This window comes from Pristis pectinata, chromosome 29, assembly GCF_009764475.1.
Source record: "Pristis pectinata isolate sPriPec2 chromosome 29, sPriPec2.1.pri, whole genome shotgun sequence".
In the NCBI taxonomy this organism is placed as follows: Eukaryota; Metazoa; Chordata; class Chondrichthyes; order Rhinopristiformes; family Pristidae; genus Pristis; species Pristis pectinata.
The window spans coordinates 7,783,613-7,797,799 of NC_067433.1; the positions used below are offsets into that span (position 1 = coordinate 7,783,613).

The window sequence follows — 14,187 nt, forward strand, 5'->3', positions numbered from 1 at the left end:
AAGGGCCTTTTCCCCTGCTGCATCTCGTTGTAACTCTAGGACTAAGACCACATATCTCTCTTGCAGAGGTAACGATATAGACTACCTAGAATTTCGGCTCTGGATTGGTCTCCATTCCGCTTTTCAGTGCCTTCTTTTAGTTGCCACGGACGCCAGCTTCATCATTAAGTACATCACACGTTTTACAGAGGAGGGCTTCTCCATGCTCATCAGCTTCATCTTCATCTATGATGCAATTAAGAAGATGATCGGAGCCTTCAAGTATTACCCCATCAACTCCTTCTACAAGCCCGACTACGTGACCATGTACAAGTGTGAGTGTATGGCACCCGACCCAGGTGAGTCAGCTGTCACCACAGTGGACAGACGAGAGAAGGAGAAACAATTACCAGAAAACTCGTCAAAAGTTAGTTGTCATCCTTCTGTGGAATTTCACACTAGATTTTTCCTTTTAGACCACCTGAATGTAGAGATAATTATTCCATCTACTTTATACCTACAATTCTTGTGCAGTACTATGTATAGGACATTATGTTAACCACCCACCTACCCAGTTCCTGTCTGATGAGGAGGATTATGACCGGGTCTAAAGTGCTTTCACGCTTTCAGAATACCCCCTGTCCTTAGTTCCCTCCCAGTCTCTGCCTGCGTCCTGTGTGAGCTGCTAATGCAGTGATTGCACAGGCATCCAATGAACCCAGAAGTCCATAGCTCCCTGAAAGTGGCATGCTTGCCTTCGTAGGCTGAGGCATTGAGTATAGGAGCTGGGACATCATATTGCTGTTGTACGAAACATTGGCTGGACTGCACTTAGAGTATTGTGTACAGTTCTGGTCACCACACTATAGGAAGGATGTGGTAGCAATAGAGAGATTGCAGAAGAGATTCGCCAGGATGTTGCCTGGAATGGAGGGCTGTAGTTATAAGGAGAGATTGGACATGCTAGGTTTAGCCTCACTAATATTTAAGGCTGAGGTGTCACCTTATAGAGCTTTATAAAATTATGAGGGGTATTTTTCCCAGGCAAGTGGAGTCTAGAACCAGAGGGCACAAGATTAAGATGAGAGGGGAGAAATTTAAAGGAGATCTGAGGGACAAGTTTTTCATACAGAGGGTGGTGAATATCAGGAACGAGCTGCCAGAAGAGGTGGTAGAGGCATGTGCAATTATAACATTTAAAAGGCATTTGGATAAATACTTGGATAGGAGAGGTGTAGAGGGATATGGGCCTAATACGGGCAAATAGGATTACCATAGACAGGCGTCGCGGCCGTCAGGGATGAGGTAGGCTGAAGAGGCTGTTTCTGTGCTGTACATTTCTATGATTCTATAAGTGCAACCATTGTCCACGGTGACCACAGGGGATATTCATCTCTATGTGAGTTTTCTCTAAATGGATATGATTTTGCCAAGTTCTTTTAATTTGACTATTGTAACGGATTATTTACTGCTTTCGTATTTGCTGCAAACACTGTTTGGCATCTTTCAAACCTGAGTAAGTATTCAATAAGGAACCTCTGTATTCTGCCTCTGTTCTCTCCCTACAACCTAACTGTTTTTGTCTAGAACTGTAACTGAGAATGGACCCAGTGTGGTTAGATGTCAGGGTCCTTAGTACCTACTGCCTCAGACAAGTGTGGGGAATGGAGTTTCTTGCAAGAAAAGTTCTCTGCCCATTCCAGTGAGCAGAGGTAACCACTCCAACTTTTGACCCACTGCATGACTTGCTGCTTGCATATTGGAAGCCTTATTGCTCCAGGTACCACAGTAGTGCAGCTAGTAGAGCTGCTCCCTCGTAGCTCCAGCAACCAGTTCAATCCTGACTTATGGTGCTACCTGTGTGGAGTTTGCATGTTCTCCCTGTGACACATGGGTTTCCTCTGGGTGCTCCAGTTTCCTCCCTCTTCCCAAAGACGTGCATCTTTGGTAGGTTAATTGGCTGCTGTGAGTTGCTCCAAAACTCTGTGGTAGAATCTGGGGGTAGTAGATAGAAATGTAGGTGGAATAAGTTATAGGGAACTATGAAAGCATAAACTAAGTGATGCTCTTCTCTGGGGAAAGAACATGCTATTTCTGCCAGAACTGGTAGTAGCATTGGCATAGGGACGCAGTATCATAACAGCATTACTCAATGTATGCAAACATTGTATAAAAATAAGACTCACAGCCTCGCAGTTTTACTGCAAGGCCTTTTGTTTTTTTTTACGCCTTTATCTAATTACTGAAGGGAGTTGTACAAAAGAATCACAACGGCCCTGAAAGTCTTTTCAAGTCACTTTCAGGATTTTACACTTAGGAGAAGGAGGAGCTTTTACTTCCTAATACCTCTTCTCAATGACATCTTGTCCATGACCGGCAGAAACGTTTTAATCAAGCTAATCCATTTACATAACATAACATAAGGGATAGAAGTAGGAGGCCATTCAGCCCCTTGTCCCTGTTCTGCCTTTCAATTAACCTCAGCTCTGCTGTTCTGCTCTAATCCCATTCCCTTAGCTAATCCACTCCCAAAACATAGCAATTCTACTTCCTTCAACCTCCTAAAAGAAACAAGTCACCTCTTTGATGGGATGGTAAAGAAAGCGTATGGCATGATTGCCTTTATTAGTTGAGGCACTGATTTCAAGAGTCAGGAAGTTAGGTTGCAGCTTTATAAAACTCTGGTTAGGCCGCATCTGGAGTATTGCATTCATTTCTGGTCGCCCCCATTGTAGAACGGATGTGGAGGCTTTGGAGAGGGTGCAGAAGAGGTTTACCAAGATGCTGCCTGGATTAGAGAGCATGTGCTGTAAGGAGAGGTTGAACAAACAAAGGTTGTTTTCTCTGGAGCGGTGGAGGCTGAGGGGAGACCTGATGGAAGCTTATAAAATTATGAGAGACATAGAGTAGACAGCCAGTATCTTATTCCCAGGGTCCAAATGTGTAATACTAGAGGGCATGCATTTAAGGCGAGAGGGGGAAGGTTCAGAGGAGATACGTGGGCCAAGTTTTTTACACAGAGTGGTGGGTGCCTGAAATTTGCTGCCGGGGTGGTGGTGGAGACAGGTACAAGAGAGACCTTGAAGAGGCTCTTAGATAGGCACATGAATGTGCAGAGAATGAAGGAATATGGACCATGTGTAGGCAGAATAGATTAGTGTAGTTAGGCATCATTAGCTTAATTAATCTGGCACAGCATCATAGGCCGAAGGGCCTGTTCCTGTGCTGTACTGTTCTATGTTCTATGCCCATTATTCTAGAGACCACCAGCCTAGTTTATGTAATCTCTGCTCCTAACCTAGCCCTTGGAATCCTGCATTCACTCCCGCATTCCTTTGAAGCACCTTTAAGTTATAAACCAGCCCCTTGGCAGTCCAGAGGAATACATTGAGCCTGGCAGTAAAGACAGGCAGAGTGACACAGTCAGAGGCTCATTTTACCTGTGGACTGATTGTAAGAACATAACAGAAGGAGCAGAAGTCTGCCAGCCTCTCCGCCATTCAATATAATCAGAGATGATCTGACCTTGTCTTCATCTCCACCTTCCCACCTGTTCCCCACAACTCTGACTCTCTGCAGCCTAAAAGTCTTGGCCTTCAATATGTTCAGTGGCTCATTCTGGGGTGGTGAATTCCCTGGAGTCACAACCGTTTGGGAGATGAAATTCCTCCTCATCTCTGTTTAAATAGGATTCCCCTTACCCTGAAACCATACCCTTTGCTTGTGGGCTCCTCACACTGCCAATGCTCCGTGGGAATGTAATTTCTGTAGGGAAGGTGGACACGAGGGTTTGGCCTTTAGAATGAGGATGAGACTTTGTTGGACTTTTGCAGAGCTAGTGTCTAGTCTAAGGCCACTAACAATTTAGGTTCTGTATTGGAATTGGAATTGGTTTATTATTGTCACTTGTACCGAAGTACAGTGAAAACCTTGCCTGCATACTGTTCATGCAGATTATTTCATCACACATTGCGTTGAGATAGTACAAGGTAAAACAATATAGAATTCAGAATAAAGTGTTACAGCTACAGAGAAAGTCCAGTGCAGGTAGACGACAAGGTGCAAGGTCATAACGAGGTAGATTGTGAGGTCAAGAGTCCATCGTATCGTACTAGGAAACCATTCAATAGTCTTGTAGCAACGGAATAGAAGCTGCCCTTGAGCCTGGTGGTACGTGCTTTCAGGTTTTTGTATCTTCTGCCTGATGAGAGAGGGGAGAAGAGAGAATGTCCAGGGTGAGTGGGGTCTTTGATTATGCTGGCTGCTTTACCGAGGCAGAGAGAAGTGTAGACAGAGCCCATGGAGGGGAGGCTGGTTTTTGTTATGTGCTGAGCTGTGTCCACAACTCTCTGCAGTTTCTTGTGGTCCCGGGCAGAGCAGTTGTCATACCAAGCTGTGATGCATTCAGATAGGATGCTTTCTACGGTGCATTGATAAAAATTGGTGAGGGTCAAAGCGGACATGCAAAACTTTAGCCTCCTGAGGAAGTAGAGGCGCTGGTGAGCTTTCTTGGCCGTGGCATCCTGTGGTTGGACCAGGACAGGCTATTGGTGATGTTCACTCCCAGGAACTAGAAGGTCTCAACCCTGTCGACCTCAGAACTGTTGATATAGACAGGAGCATGTGCACTGCCCCCCTTCCTGAAGTCAATGACCAGCTCTTTTGTTTTGCTGACATTGAGGTTGTTCTCATGACACCATGTCACTAAGCTCTCTATCTCCTCCTCTCCGACTCATCATTATATGAGATATGGCTCACTACGGTGGTATCATCTGTAAACTTGTAGATGATGTTAGAGTAGAATCTGGCCACGCAGTATAGCAAACCTTTGCCACTTTAATGAATAGCAACAAGTTCATAAACTAACTAGGAAATCGAAGCGCAACATATCGCACAAATAATCTTCACAGAAAGCTTTAATAAACAAACAGATTTCCAGATCAATGTAAAGCAAGATTTTCTAAGTTTCTAGGCTCATTTCCTTTACGTCGCAGGCAAAATGGATCAATCTGACTCATGCAGGGACAAGAGGATTAACTTCAGGACAAAGTATTTCAGATTAAATGACTGTGTGAAGAGGCATCAACTGTTAATTACAGGGTAAAATCAATGTGCCAGAGAACATATCTTTTGATTAGGTGCGTCTTAACTGAAACCACTTGGATATTTTAAATATAGGAGATTTATAAATTGCTTAAGCTTCTCAGAATGTTCACCTTCATTTGCTCGTAATCCAGATCTTGCATCCGAGTCATTAAGATGTGCTACTAACATTAACAGAGTGAGATTGGATTCCTGAGCTGCACAATTGATTGATTCTTGGCACAGTTTTGCTCCAAAGCTTTTATAAATCCAAGGAGAGAATAGTCTCATTAGTGAGATTTACACCGCAATAGATTTGAAAGCTAACTCTCACAGATCTCTGAGGCTCTGCGACATTTATTGCCACCCCTGTAAATCGAGGTTTGCTGAGTTTCTGGGCTAATTTTTCTCTTATGGCACTTTCTCTGCTTCTTGTCTTCAAGTCTACAATGGGCAGTAATTCATGACGTGGAGTTTAACCATGCAGGTCGCACAAAAGACAAGTTGGGCTAAAACTTAGGCTGCACAACTGCATACCTCTGGGATGCGGGCAGGATGACACGTGACAAGTTCCTTGTGTCCAAAATCACTTGAGAGAAACCAAACAAAGAGCTTTCCTTAATGAGAGAAAATTCCAACAACTGGTAGACCTCAGTGGGGTCACTAATTTTTTATAAATGGTTATAACTTCTATGTTATAATTATAACGTTTTCCATAAACTTTTAGAGATTTTAAACATGTTTTGTTGCCAGAAAAAAATATATATTTAGTGGAATCACAGTTGGGTAGGTAACCCAGCATCCAACAGAAACATAGTAGGCTGCCAGGAACCACAACATAATGATGGATAATTTTTTTGAGTGATATTGCTGGAGGGATTGGCAATGACCTGGAGGATAAATTACCTACTGTCCTTCTCAATCTTGCCCTACAGTCTTTTATGTTCACTTGAGAGGGTAGCTAGGTCCTCAGTTTAATGTCCCTCACAGTTGGCATCTCCACGGGGCATCGGTCTAAACCTTCGGGCAGAAGCGGGATTTGAACCCACAACTTTCTGAGTCAGTGTTATGAACCAGCAACAAAAGAAACACACTGAGTCATGATTCAGTGTTAAAAGCTACTTTATTAATAGTTACTTATGATAATAAGAAAAATAAAAGTAAAAATGTTAGAAAGTTAGAAGTAAAAATGTTAAACTTTAAACATTAACCCCAAAACTAAACTGGTAGTGTGTGTGTGTGTGGCAAATTCCCAGACTCCAAGTGGAGGAATGGTTCTTAAAGTTCCAGTCAGCAAGCCATAAGGTGAAACATGAGCAAAGGCTTCTTCTTCAAAACCACTGTTGACTGAAGACAAAATGTAGACGTAGAGAGAAAATAGAGAGTAATTACGAAATCCAAATGTTCCACTCTGGAACCCAAACGACACCTCAGTGTTTACTCAGCAGTGACCACTCCACCGCATCTTCCTCACCCTGAAAGGCTCTCAAATCGTGGCCGTCCACACAAATACCTGTTTCCTTCTACAGGTCAACAACAAAGTGAAATCCACTGCTTTGTTCCGAAGTATCTGCCATCCCGAAAAGCATCCGAGACGTGGCCGTCCACAGAAATTCCTGTTTCCCTCTACAGGTTAACAACAAAGTGGACTCCACCGGATGACTCCAAAAATCCATACGTGGATTGTAGTGACAGGCACAGTTATTGTTTCTCATCCATCGATAGAGAACCTAGCAGGCTGGTGTCTCTCTCTCTTCTCCCTCTCTCTTCTCTAACTGACTCCAACTGACTGCTTCAAAAACATCATTACATCCTTTAGCTTCTGTTGTCGTAACCACGCCAACACACACACACACACACACACACACACACACACACCACTATCATCTATCTTAAAGGGACATTCACCAATAGTAATCTAGTCTGTAACAGTCAGAGACAAAGGTTCAAGGCCCACTGAATCAAAGCTGGCAATTTAATATAGGGCCTAAGGCACAGAGAGAAAGGGCATGGAAAGTAAGACACAGTTATTCTTCTTAGTGTTCAGAAAACTTCTTTCAAAAATAAATAAGTGCACAGAAAAGATTCACTGTTAGAGTACTGGCCCCTCATTCTGACCCAGTCTTTACTGTTATTTGTGACAGCAAAGTCAAACAGTTCACATGGGAAGGAAGGGAAGAATATGCTTAGTTGTTATCACACTGGAGATCAGATTGAGAGTTTTGCTGAAGATTAATTATTTTTATTACAGGGTATTTATTGACAAAGCTACATCAGCCAAAGCACTTGAGGCAGGGTAGGACTTTTGGTTCACAGAAAACAGTCAATTGTAAAGCAAACAAAGTTGCTTCGGTCAGAGACAGAGCAGTCGCAACAGAAGCTACAGCAACTTCTCCCAGTAAAAGCAGGATAATTTTTCCAGAAATATGCAGTGAGTGGAGGAGAGTTGCATAAAATCTGCGCATAAAATCAATCTCAGTCACTTTCAGTAGTGTGGCCACCTATCTTCATTGACAGGAGAAATTGAGATGATGTATGAAACCAGTCAAAAAGGAATAGGGATGGGAAGTTTTAAATCTGTAGTGCTGAGATTTTATTCATCAAACTAATCACACTATTTTGTTGCCTCACAGTGAATACAACCTTCTTCAATGCTTCAGATTCACTGGCTTTGAACAACACTAATATTTCTTTGGTAAGTTTGCAGATTTTATTTCTATAAATTGACCACTTTCCTTCTTTAGCCCAGCCAAGAGCTGTTTTCTTCAGTCTCATTTGAAGTAGCTTGGTTCACTGCTTTCCACAGCACGAGAACATACTGAACTAAAAATGGTGTTTAATCCTCACTCTATACCCAGTGCACAGATCCTCGTATCTGGATGAAAATTGCAGGAGATATAAACGTGTCAACACTCACAAAAACTCAGGACTTAGCAGAATGAAATCAAAACAAGAAATGCTGGACAAACCCAGCGGGTCAGACAGCATTTGTGGAAAGGCAGACAGTTAACATTTCAGGTCTGGGACCCTTCTGCTAATTCAGTTACCTCCTCTTGCATGGAGATACAAAAGACTGCAGATGCTGGAATCTGAGCAACACACAAAACTCTGGAGGAACTCAACGAGTCAGGCAGCATCTATGGAGGGAAACAGACAGTTGATGTTTCAGGCTGAGACCCTTCATCTGGACTGAGAGAGAGAAGATAGGCAGTATAAGGAGGTGGAGGGGATGGGTGGAGCAAGATCTGGAGACACAAGAGACTGTTGCATGCCATTACTGCTTAGTCGCTGGGTCAATGCTTTAGCAACAGGATGGTGGCAGCACTTTCACAAAAGGCAGTTGAAGAAGACGAAAAGTTATCTTCCTAAGGATAAATGAAAACCGCCAATAAATGCTGGCCTTGCCAGTGACAACCACACCAATTATAAATCGATAAAAACACAACTCCTCTGCTACCTCTCTACAACTTCTGCGACCTCTCGTCTTTGTGGATTCATCCTGTTGCAATCTGGAAGTTACCTGCCAATGTTCATCCTATGCTCAGGGTTTTAAAATGGTTAATCACAGATTCAGTGACAATTTATGAGCAGGTTTTCCTGGGTTGTATGATGGTGGTGAGACGAAAAGTTTGCTCTGCCTCTCCAGTTGTTTGGGGGAGAGGGAAGTGCCCCTGATGGGAGCAAAGGAGATCTTTTCCTTCTCGGTTGCTCAGCCACATTTCAAGTGGGAAATGTTGGAACTTGGGAAACAGAACCTGGGTGAGATCTTCCACAAAGGCAATGACTAAACACCAACATACATTGTCAACCTGGAGATACTTTTAGATCCCAATGAAAGCTTCGATCACACAGCTCCTATCAGTTCTGGAGTTTTTTGTAATGAAAATGCTTGATAATCTCTAACTCCTTTGATGGATGTAGGCTGAAGAGTTAAAGCCAATAAAATATATTTGAATGCTGCTTATCTGATGCTATGTGCCCGTGATGCTGCTGCAAGTAAGTTTTCCATTGCACCTGTGCACACACGTACTTGTGCGGATGACAATAAACTCGACTTTGACAATACTTGCCACTGTACTGTAAATACCCAATTCCCACACAGGAAGATGCCAACAACAACAATGAGACATTTGAGCAGGTACTTGTCATCAAAGGATTGACCATCCTGAGCATTCCTTTCAATTCTTTTTTCAATGGTGGTACCATCAATTCTTGGGCACAGATGTAATGTTTCACCAGGACCTCAGACAATGTAACACATCTATTGCTGGAGCTGTATCCTAGGTCATGTGCTTGAGTGGGACTTGAGCCCACCACCTTCTGGCTCAGAGACAAGGGAGCAACATACTCAGTCACAGCAAAGTCAAGGTCGAGTTTATTGTATACGCACAAGTACATGTACGCACAGGTGCAATGAAAAAGTTACTTGCAGCGGCATCACAGGCACATAGCGTCAGATAAGCAGCATTCACAAGAAAAACATAAATTAAACATAAATTATACACAATTTTTGCAAGAAAAAACATAATTAGAACAAAAAAAGTCAAAGTCCATTGGAGTGCAAAGTGATCATAGTGTTGCTATACTGAGGTGGTGTTTAGGGTTGTGGCAGTTGGTTCAAGAACCGAATGGTTGAAGGGAAGTAGCTGTTCTTGAACCTGGTGGTGTGGGACTTCAACTTTTGTATCTTCTGTAGCTGCGAGAAGGTGGCATAGCCTGGATGGTGGGGATCTTTGATGATAGATGTTGCCTTCTTGAGGCAGCACCTCCTGTAGATACTACCGATGGTGGGGAGGGATGTGCCGACGATGAATTGGGCTGAGTCCACTACTCTCTGCAGCTTCTTACGTTACTGCACATTCGAACTACCGTACCAGACCATGATACTTTCAACAGTGCATCGGTAGAAGTTTGACAGAGTGTTCAGTGACAAACCAAACCCCCTTAACCTTACAAGAAAGTAAAGAAGTCATAGAGTCGCACAGCATCGAATCAGGCCCTTCAGCCCACCACATTAATGCTGACCAGTGGGGACCCAAATTAATCCCATCTTCTAGCTATAGTGGGAGACGCAGCAACAATATGTGTGTTTTGAGCTGTTAACAAATTTGTTTAAAGCACCACTTTCCTGGCTCGGATAATGGGGCAGTTCCTTCTGCTTTAACACTGTCAGATCTGTTAGGTTTTAAGAATCAGACCCAATGGAAGCTAGGACTCCTGAGCAGGGGCTGAGGTACAGCCTTCCCCCCAAGGTAACTGCTTGCCTGGGACATCTGCTGTGCACTGGTAACCTCCCCATGGTCCAGCACAGCCTCCCTCGGAGCTCCCAACGAGAAGAAACAGTTCCTGAGAGAACAAGAAAGAACCCTTTACATTCAATTTAATTCAGTTATTTAATGTATTTTTAAAGTACATGTCTTTTAATGATTTTAGTTCATGTCAAAAAATTTATCATTTAAATGTTTTTATGTTTTATTTACCCTTGCCAGACGTTTTGGAATGCATTTGCAAATATCCACAGTGGCACAGTTAATAGACCTGCTGCCCCACAATGCCAATAACCCTGGTTCGATCCTGACCTCAGGTGCCGTCTGTGTGGAGTTCTCCCTGTGACTGCGTGGGTTTCCCCCAAATGCTCCAGTTTCCTCCCACATCCCAAAGACATGCAGTTTAAATAGGTTAATTGGCCGCTGTAAATTGCCCTTAGAGTGTGGGTGAGTGGTAGACTCTGAGGAGGGTGGGGTCTTGATGGGAATATGGAGAGAAAACAAAATGGAAGTGGTTTAGGATTAATGTAAATGTGTGGTTGATGGTTGATGTGGACTCAGTGGGCTAAAGGGCCTGTTTCTGTGCTGTATCTTCCTATCACTCTATGGCTCTTTAACGTTCAACTTAAACAATAAGTGAAAATAAAAAAAATGCAGATGCTGGAAATCTTGTACAAAAACAAAAAGATGCAAGAAACACTCAGTGGGTCAGGTAGCATCAATGGAGCAAAACAGAAACACAGTTAATACTTCAGGTTGAGGACCCTCCGACTGAATTCTGACACAGGGTCTTCGACCTGAAACCTCAGCTCTGTTTCCCTTTCTGCACATGCTGCCTGACCTGCTGAGTTTTTCCAGCAATGTCTGTTCCTGTTTCAATTTAAACAGCAGCTTTGAGCTTGGGGGTGAGTGGGTGGGTTTAGAACACTTGCCAAATCCTCTCTGGAGCAGCTCCTGGCCACTTGCACTCAGAAAGGTCCAGTGATCAGCTGGGAATAGATCAGGTTGGGCACCAGAGTGGGGTCCAAGAGTAGGTATGACAGTGTGTTTGATCAGCTGAGGATTTACACTGATTGTCTCCTTTCTGTCCCAAGTACAATGTCATCAATACCACAGCACTCGATTGGAGCCAGCTCAGCAAAAAGGAGTGCCTCAAGTATGGTGGGAACCTGGTTGGAAAGTCCTGCAAGTATGTCCCAGACCTGGCCCTAATGTCTTTCATCCTCTTCTTCGGCACCTACTCTCTTACCGTGACTCTCAAAAAGTTCAAGTTTAGTCGTTATTTTCCGACCAAGGTAAGTGCTCCCACTGGATCTGGGGCTGCAAGTCTTTTCTTGGGCCAGGGCTTCCTCTGGCTTGTTGGGTGCCTCATAGCCAACTGCCCATTAGAGCAGTAGGAACTGTTGTTCCAAGACCTTTCTCAGAGCAACTTGTCTTGTTTACAAGACGTGCGTTACTGGCTAAGCACGTCCATGACCGCACTTAAGAAGTGAGCCACCTTCTTGAAACGTTGATGTGTGTGTGTGACAGTTGTGCGACAACTGTGTGTCTTTCAGTGGGTGGTTAACAGTCAACCACATTGTTAGGAGTCTGGAGTCACATATAGGCAAGTCCCAGTAAGGAGAGATTTTCTTTCCTAAGGGAGATTTTTTACCCAGGTGGAACCTTACTGCAATCCAATAGCTTCATGGTCATCTTTGATGATAACAAATTATTTTTAGTCCAGATTTAATAAAACTAACTCAATTTAAATTCCCCCGGTACCTGGCTGGATTTGAACTCATGCCTCATGAGTTGCAGGTATTGATCCAACAAAATAACCTATCACAATAACCTTTCTATAGTGGGATGAATATAGTACAGGGGCATAGATCACCCTCCCGAGTACAAACCTTGAATCCAATTAATTTTTTCCCCTTTGTTTACAAGGTTGCTTTGAACAATAGTTTTAGTGAAGATTGCGGTCTTATCATTGTCAGCTCAACCAATGGCAATGGCTAGAAATGGAACACTTTACTTTGGTCTGTACTGAAGTATTGACCAAACAAAAACCCAAATATACTTGGTGAGCCTTTTAAAATGAAACAAGCAGAGCACAAATCCCAAACTCCGCAGTCACCTCCGCTCCCAGACACAGTACAATCAGAGTAGAAATGGAAAGGCAATATGTCATCAGTCACTTTGACGACGGTCTATGGACTGATGCAAGGGAAGTACAATAAAACTCTGATAATCTGGCACTCTTGAGAGTTTAGTGGTGTTGGATGAGCAGATTTTCCAGACTATTGGATGTTATTCCCATTAATACCCAAACATGCTTTATTTCATGTTCTTCACACGTTACACAACAGCATAATAAATGTTCCAGTGAACCTGGTGAGTTTAAAGGGAGAAGAAGTACACAAGCCCTGGCTCCGACTGTAAACCTACCCACGTTCCTGACCCCTGGAGTTCCGGATGCCGGCCCCTTGCTCCAGCCACACACATTGCAACAGTCCAGACCACAGACCTTGCTGCACTTCCCACTTGCACTCTGGACCCCGTCTGACATTCCGTACTAATGAATGAGCCAGATGGCGGGACTCAGGAATTCTGAACAATCGGATGCTGGATTATCGGAGTTTTACTGTAGATGTTTAAAAAAAGGTATCCTTTAGCTAATGGGATGAGCTTAGATGGGCATCTTGGTGGGCATGGAAGAGTTGGCCTGTTTCCATGCTCTATTCCTCAATGACTCATTGACTAGAGACCAGTAGGTAAGAACAGATCAATGCAAAATGAAAAATAAACTTGTCTTTCTAATATGAGCAAAAACTCTTGAAGTTCTTGATGTCCTTGTTGAGTTTGTGTAGCCTCTTTGCTTCTGCTGAATTAACTCTGCAAGGGCAGCAGACCTATTTCCCTCAACTCCCTACCTGCACCTGGTCCCAATCCCTGCATGTGTTTGTACCCTTCCTTGCTTCTTTCCTTCCCCATTTCTACTCACCCCTTTGTTTTCCGCTAGATCCGAAGCCTGATCACTGACTTTTCCACGGTCATCTCCATCCTTGTTTTCTGTGGAATCGATGCTGCGGTTGGACTGGACACTCCCAAACTGCATGTCCCCAACAGAATCAAGGTTTGATTAGAACTTAGCTGTTTCCCAGTTCTACCTGTATTCCCACTGCTCTGCATCCTTTAGAAGGCATCTTCCCAACCTGGTCTGAACAGTTTAGTTCTGCATGGTCTCACACTGAATAAGTAATCACTCTTCTTTCTCCAAGCTGTTTTATACTATTTTCAGAATCATTAGAGCCAAACCTGGCTTTTCTCAATACTCAATGTGACAACTTCACTTCTTCAGTCTAGTCATTCAAGACCATCGTTATCTTATACAATGCGTATCCCATGGAACTCATAGCTGGCAATGGAGTGGAGGGGGTGTAGAATCCCAATCCGAATATCTTTAGCCTGGAATCAATTCGCTTAACTCTTCCAAACACAAAGCCTTTCACCATTGATTATAGAATTTGATTGATATCAGAGTATGGTCTGGGAGATCTGTGCTGGTAGAATGCAAAACGTTTCACAATCCAAATATAAATGCTTATCAGGATAATTTAATATTAGTTTAACTGGGAGAGACTGCATTTTATTTTATCTGCAGTGCGATTCAGATCTTCCACTGAAATCCATGCTTGCAACCATAACCGCATCTCTGTCCATTAGCTTCTTTCTACAGTGGGAGATGCCCATGCTGGGACCAATAATCAGTTAACCAGTCACCACAGGCCAACTTTCTCATTCATTGACACGTGTTCACACAGACTCTGCACTCCATAAATCACTCCACTTTTAATTTAGTCTCCCCAGAATTTAT

The 14,187-nt window shown here is 43.3% G+C and overlaps 1 protein-coding gene across 4 annotated transcripts in view; it reads left to right on the plus strand.

The window, feature by feature from the left end:
* LOC127584432 (electrogenic sodium bicarbonate cotransporter 4-like) overlaps positions 1-14,187 on the plus strand; it is a 75,603-nt gene that overhangs the window by 35,000 nt on the left and 26,416 nt on the right. For all 4 annotated transcript variants that reach the window (XM_052041242.1, XM_052041241.1, XM_052041240.1 and 1 more), the window contains exons 12-15: positions 67-338; positions 7,695-7,756; positions 11,423-11,623; positions 13,333-13,446. In XM_052041242.1, coding sequence (XP_051897202.1) covers positions 67-338; positions 7,695-7,756; positions 11,423-11,623; positions 13,333-13,446 — 649 coding nt within the window. The remainder of the gene's footprint in view (positions 1-66; positions 339-7,694; positions 7,757-11,422; positions 11,624-13,332; positions 13,447-14,187) is intronic.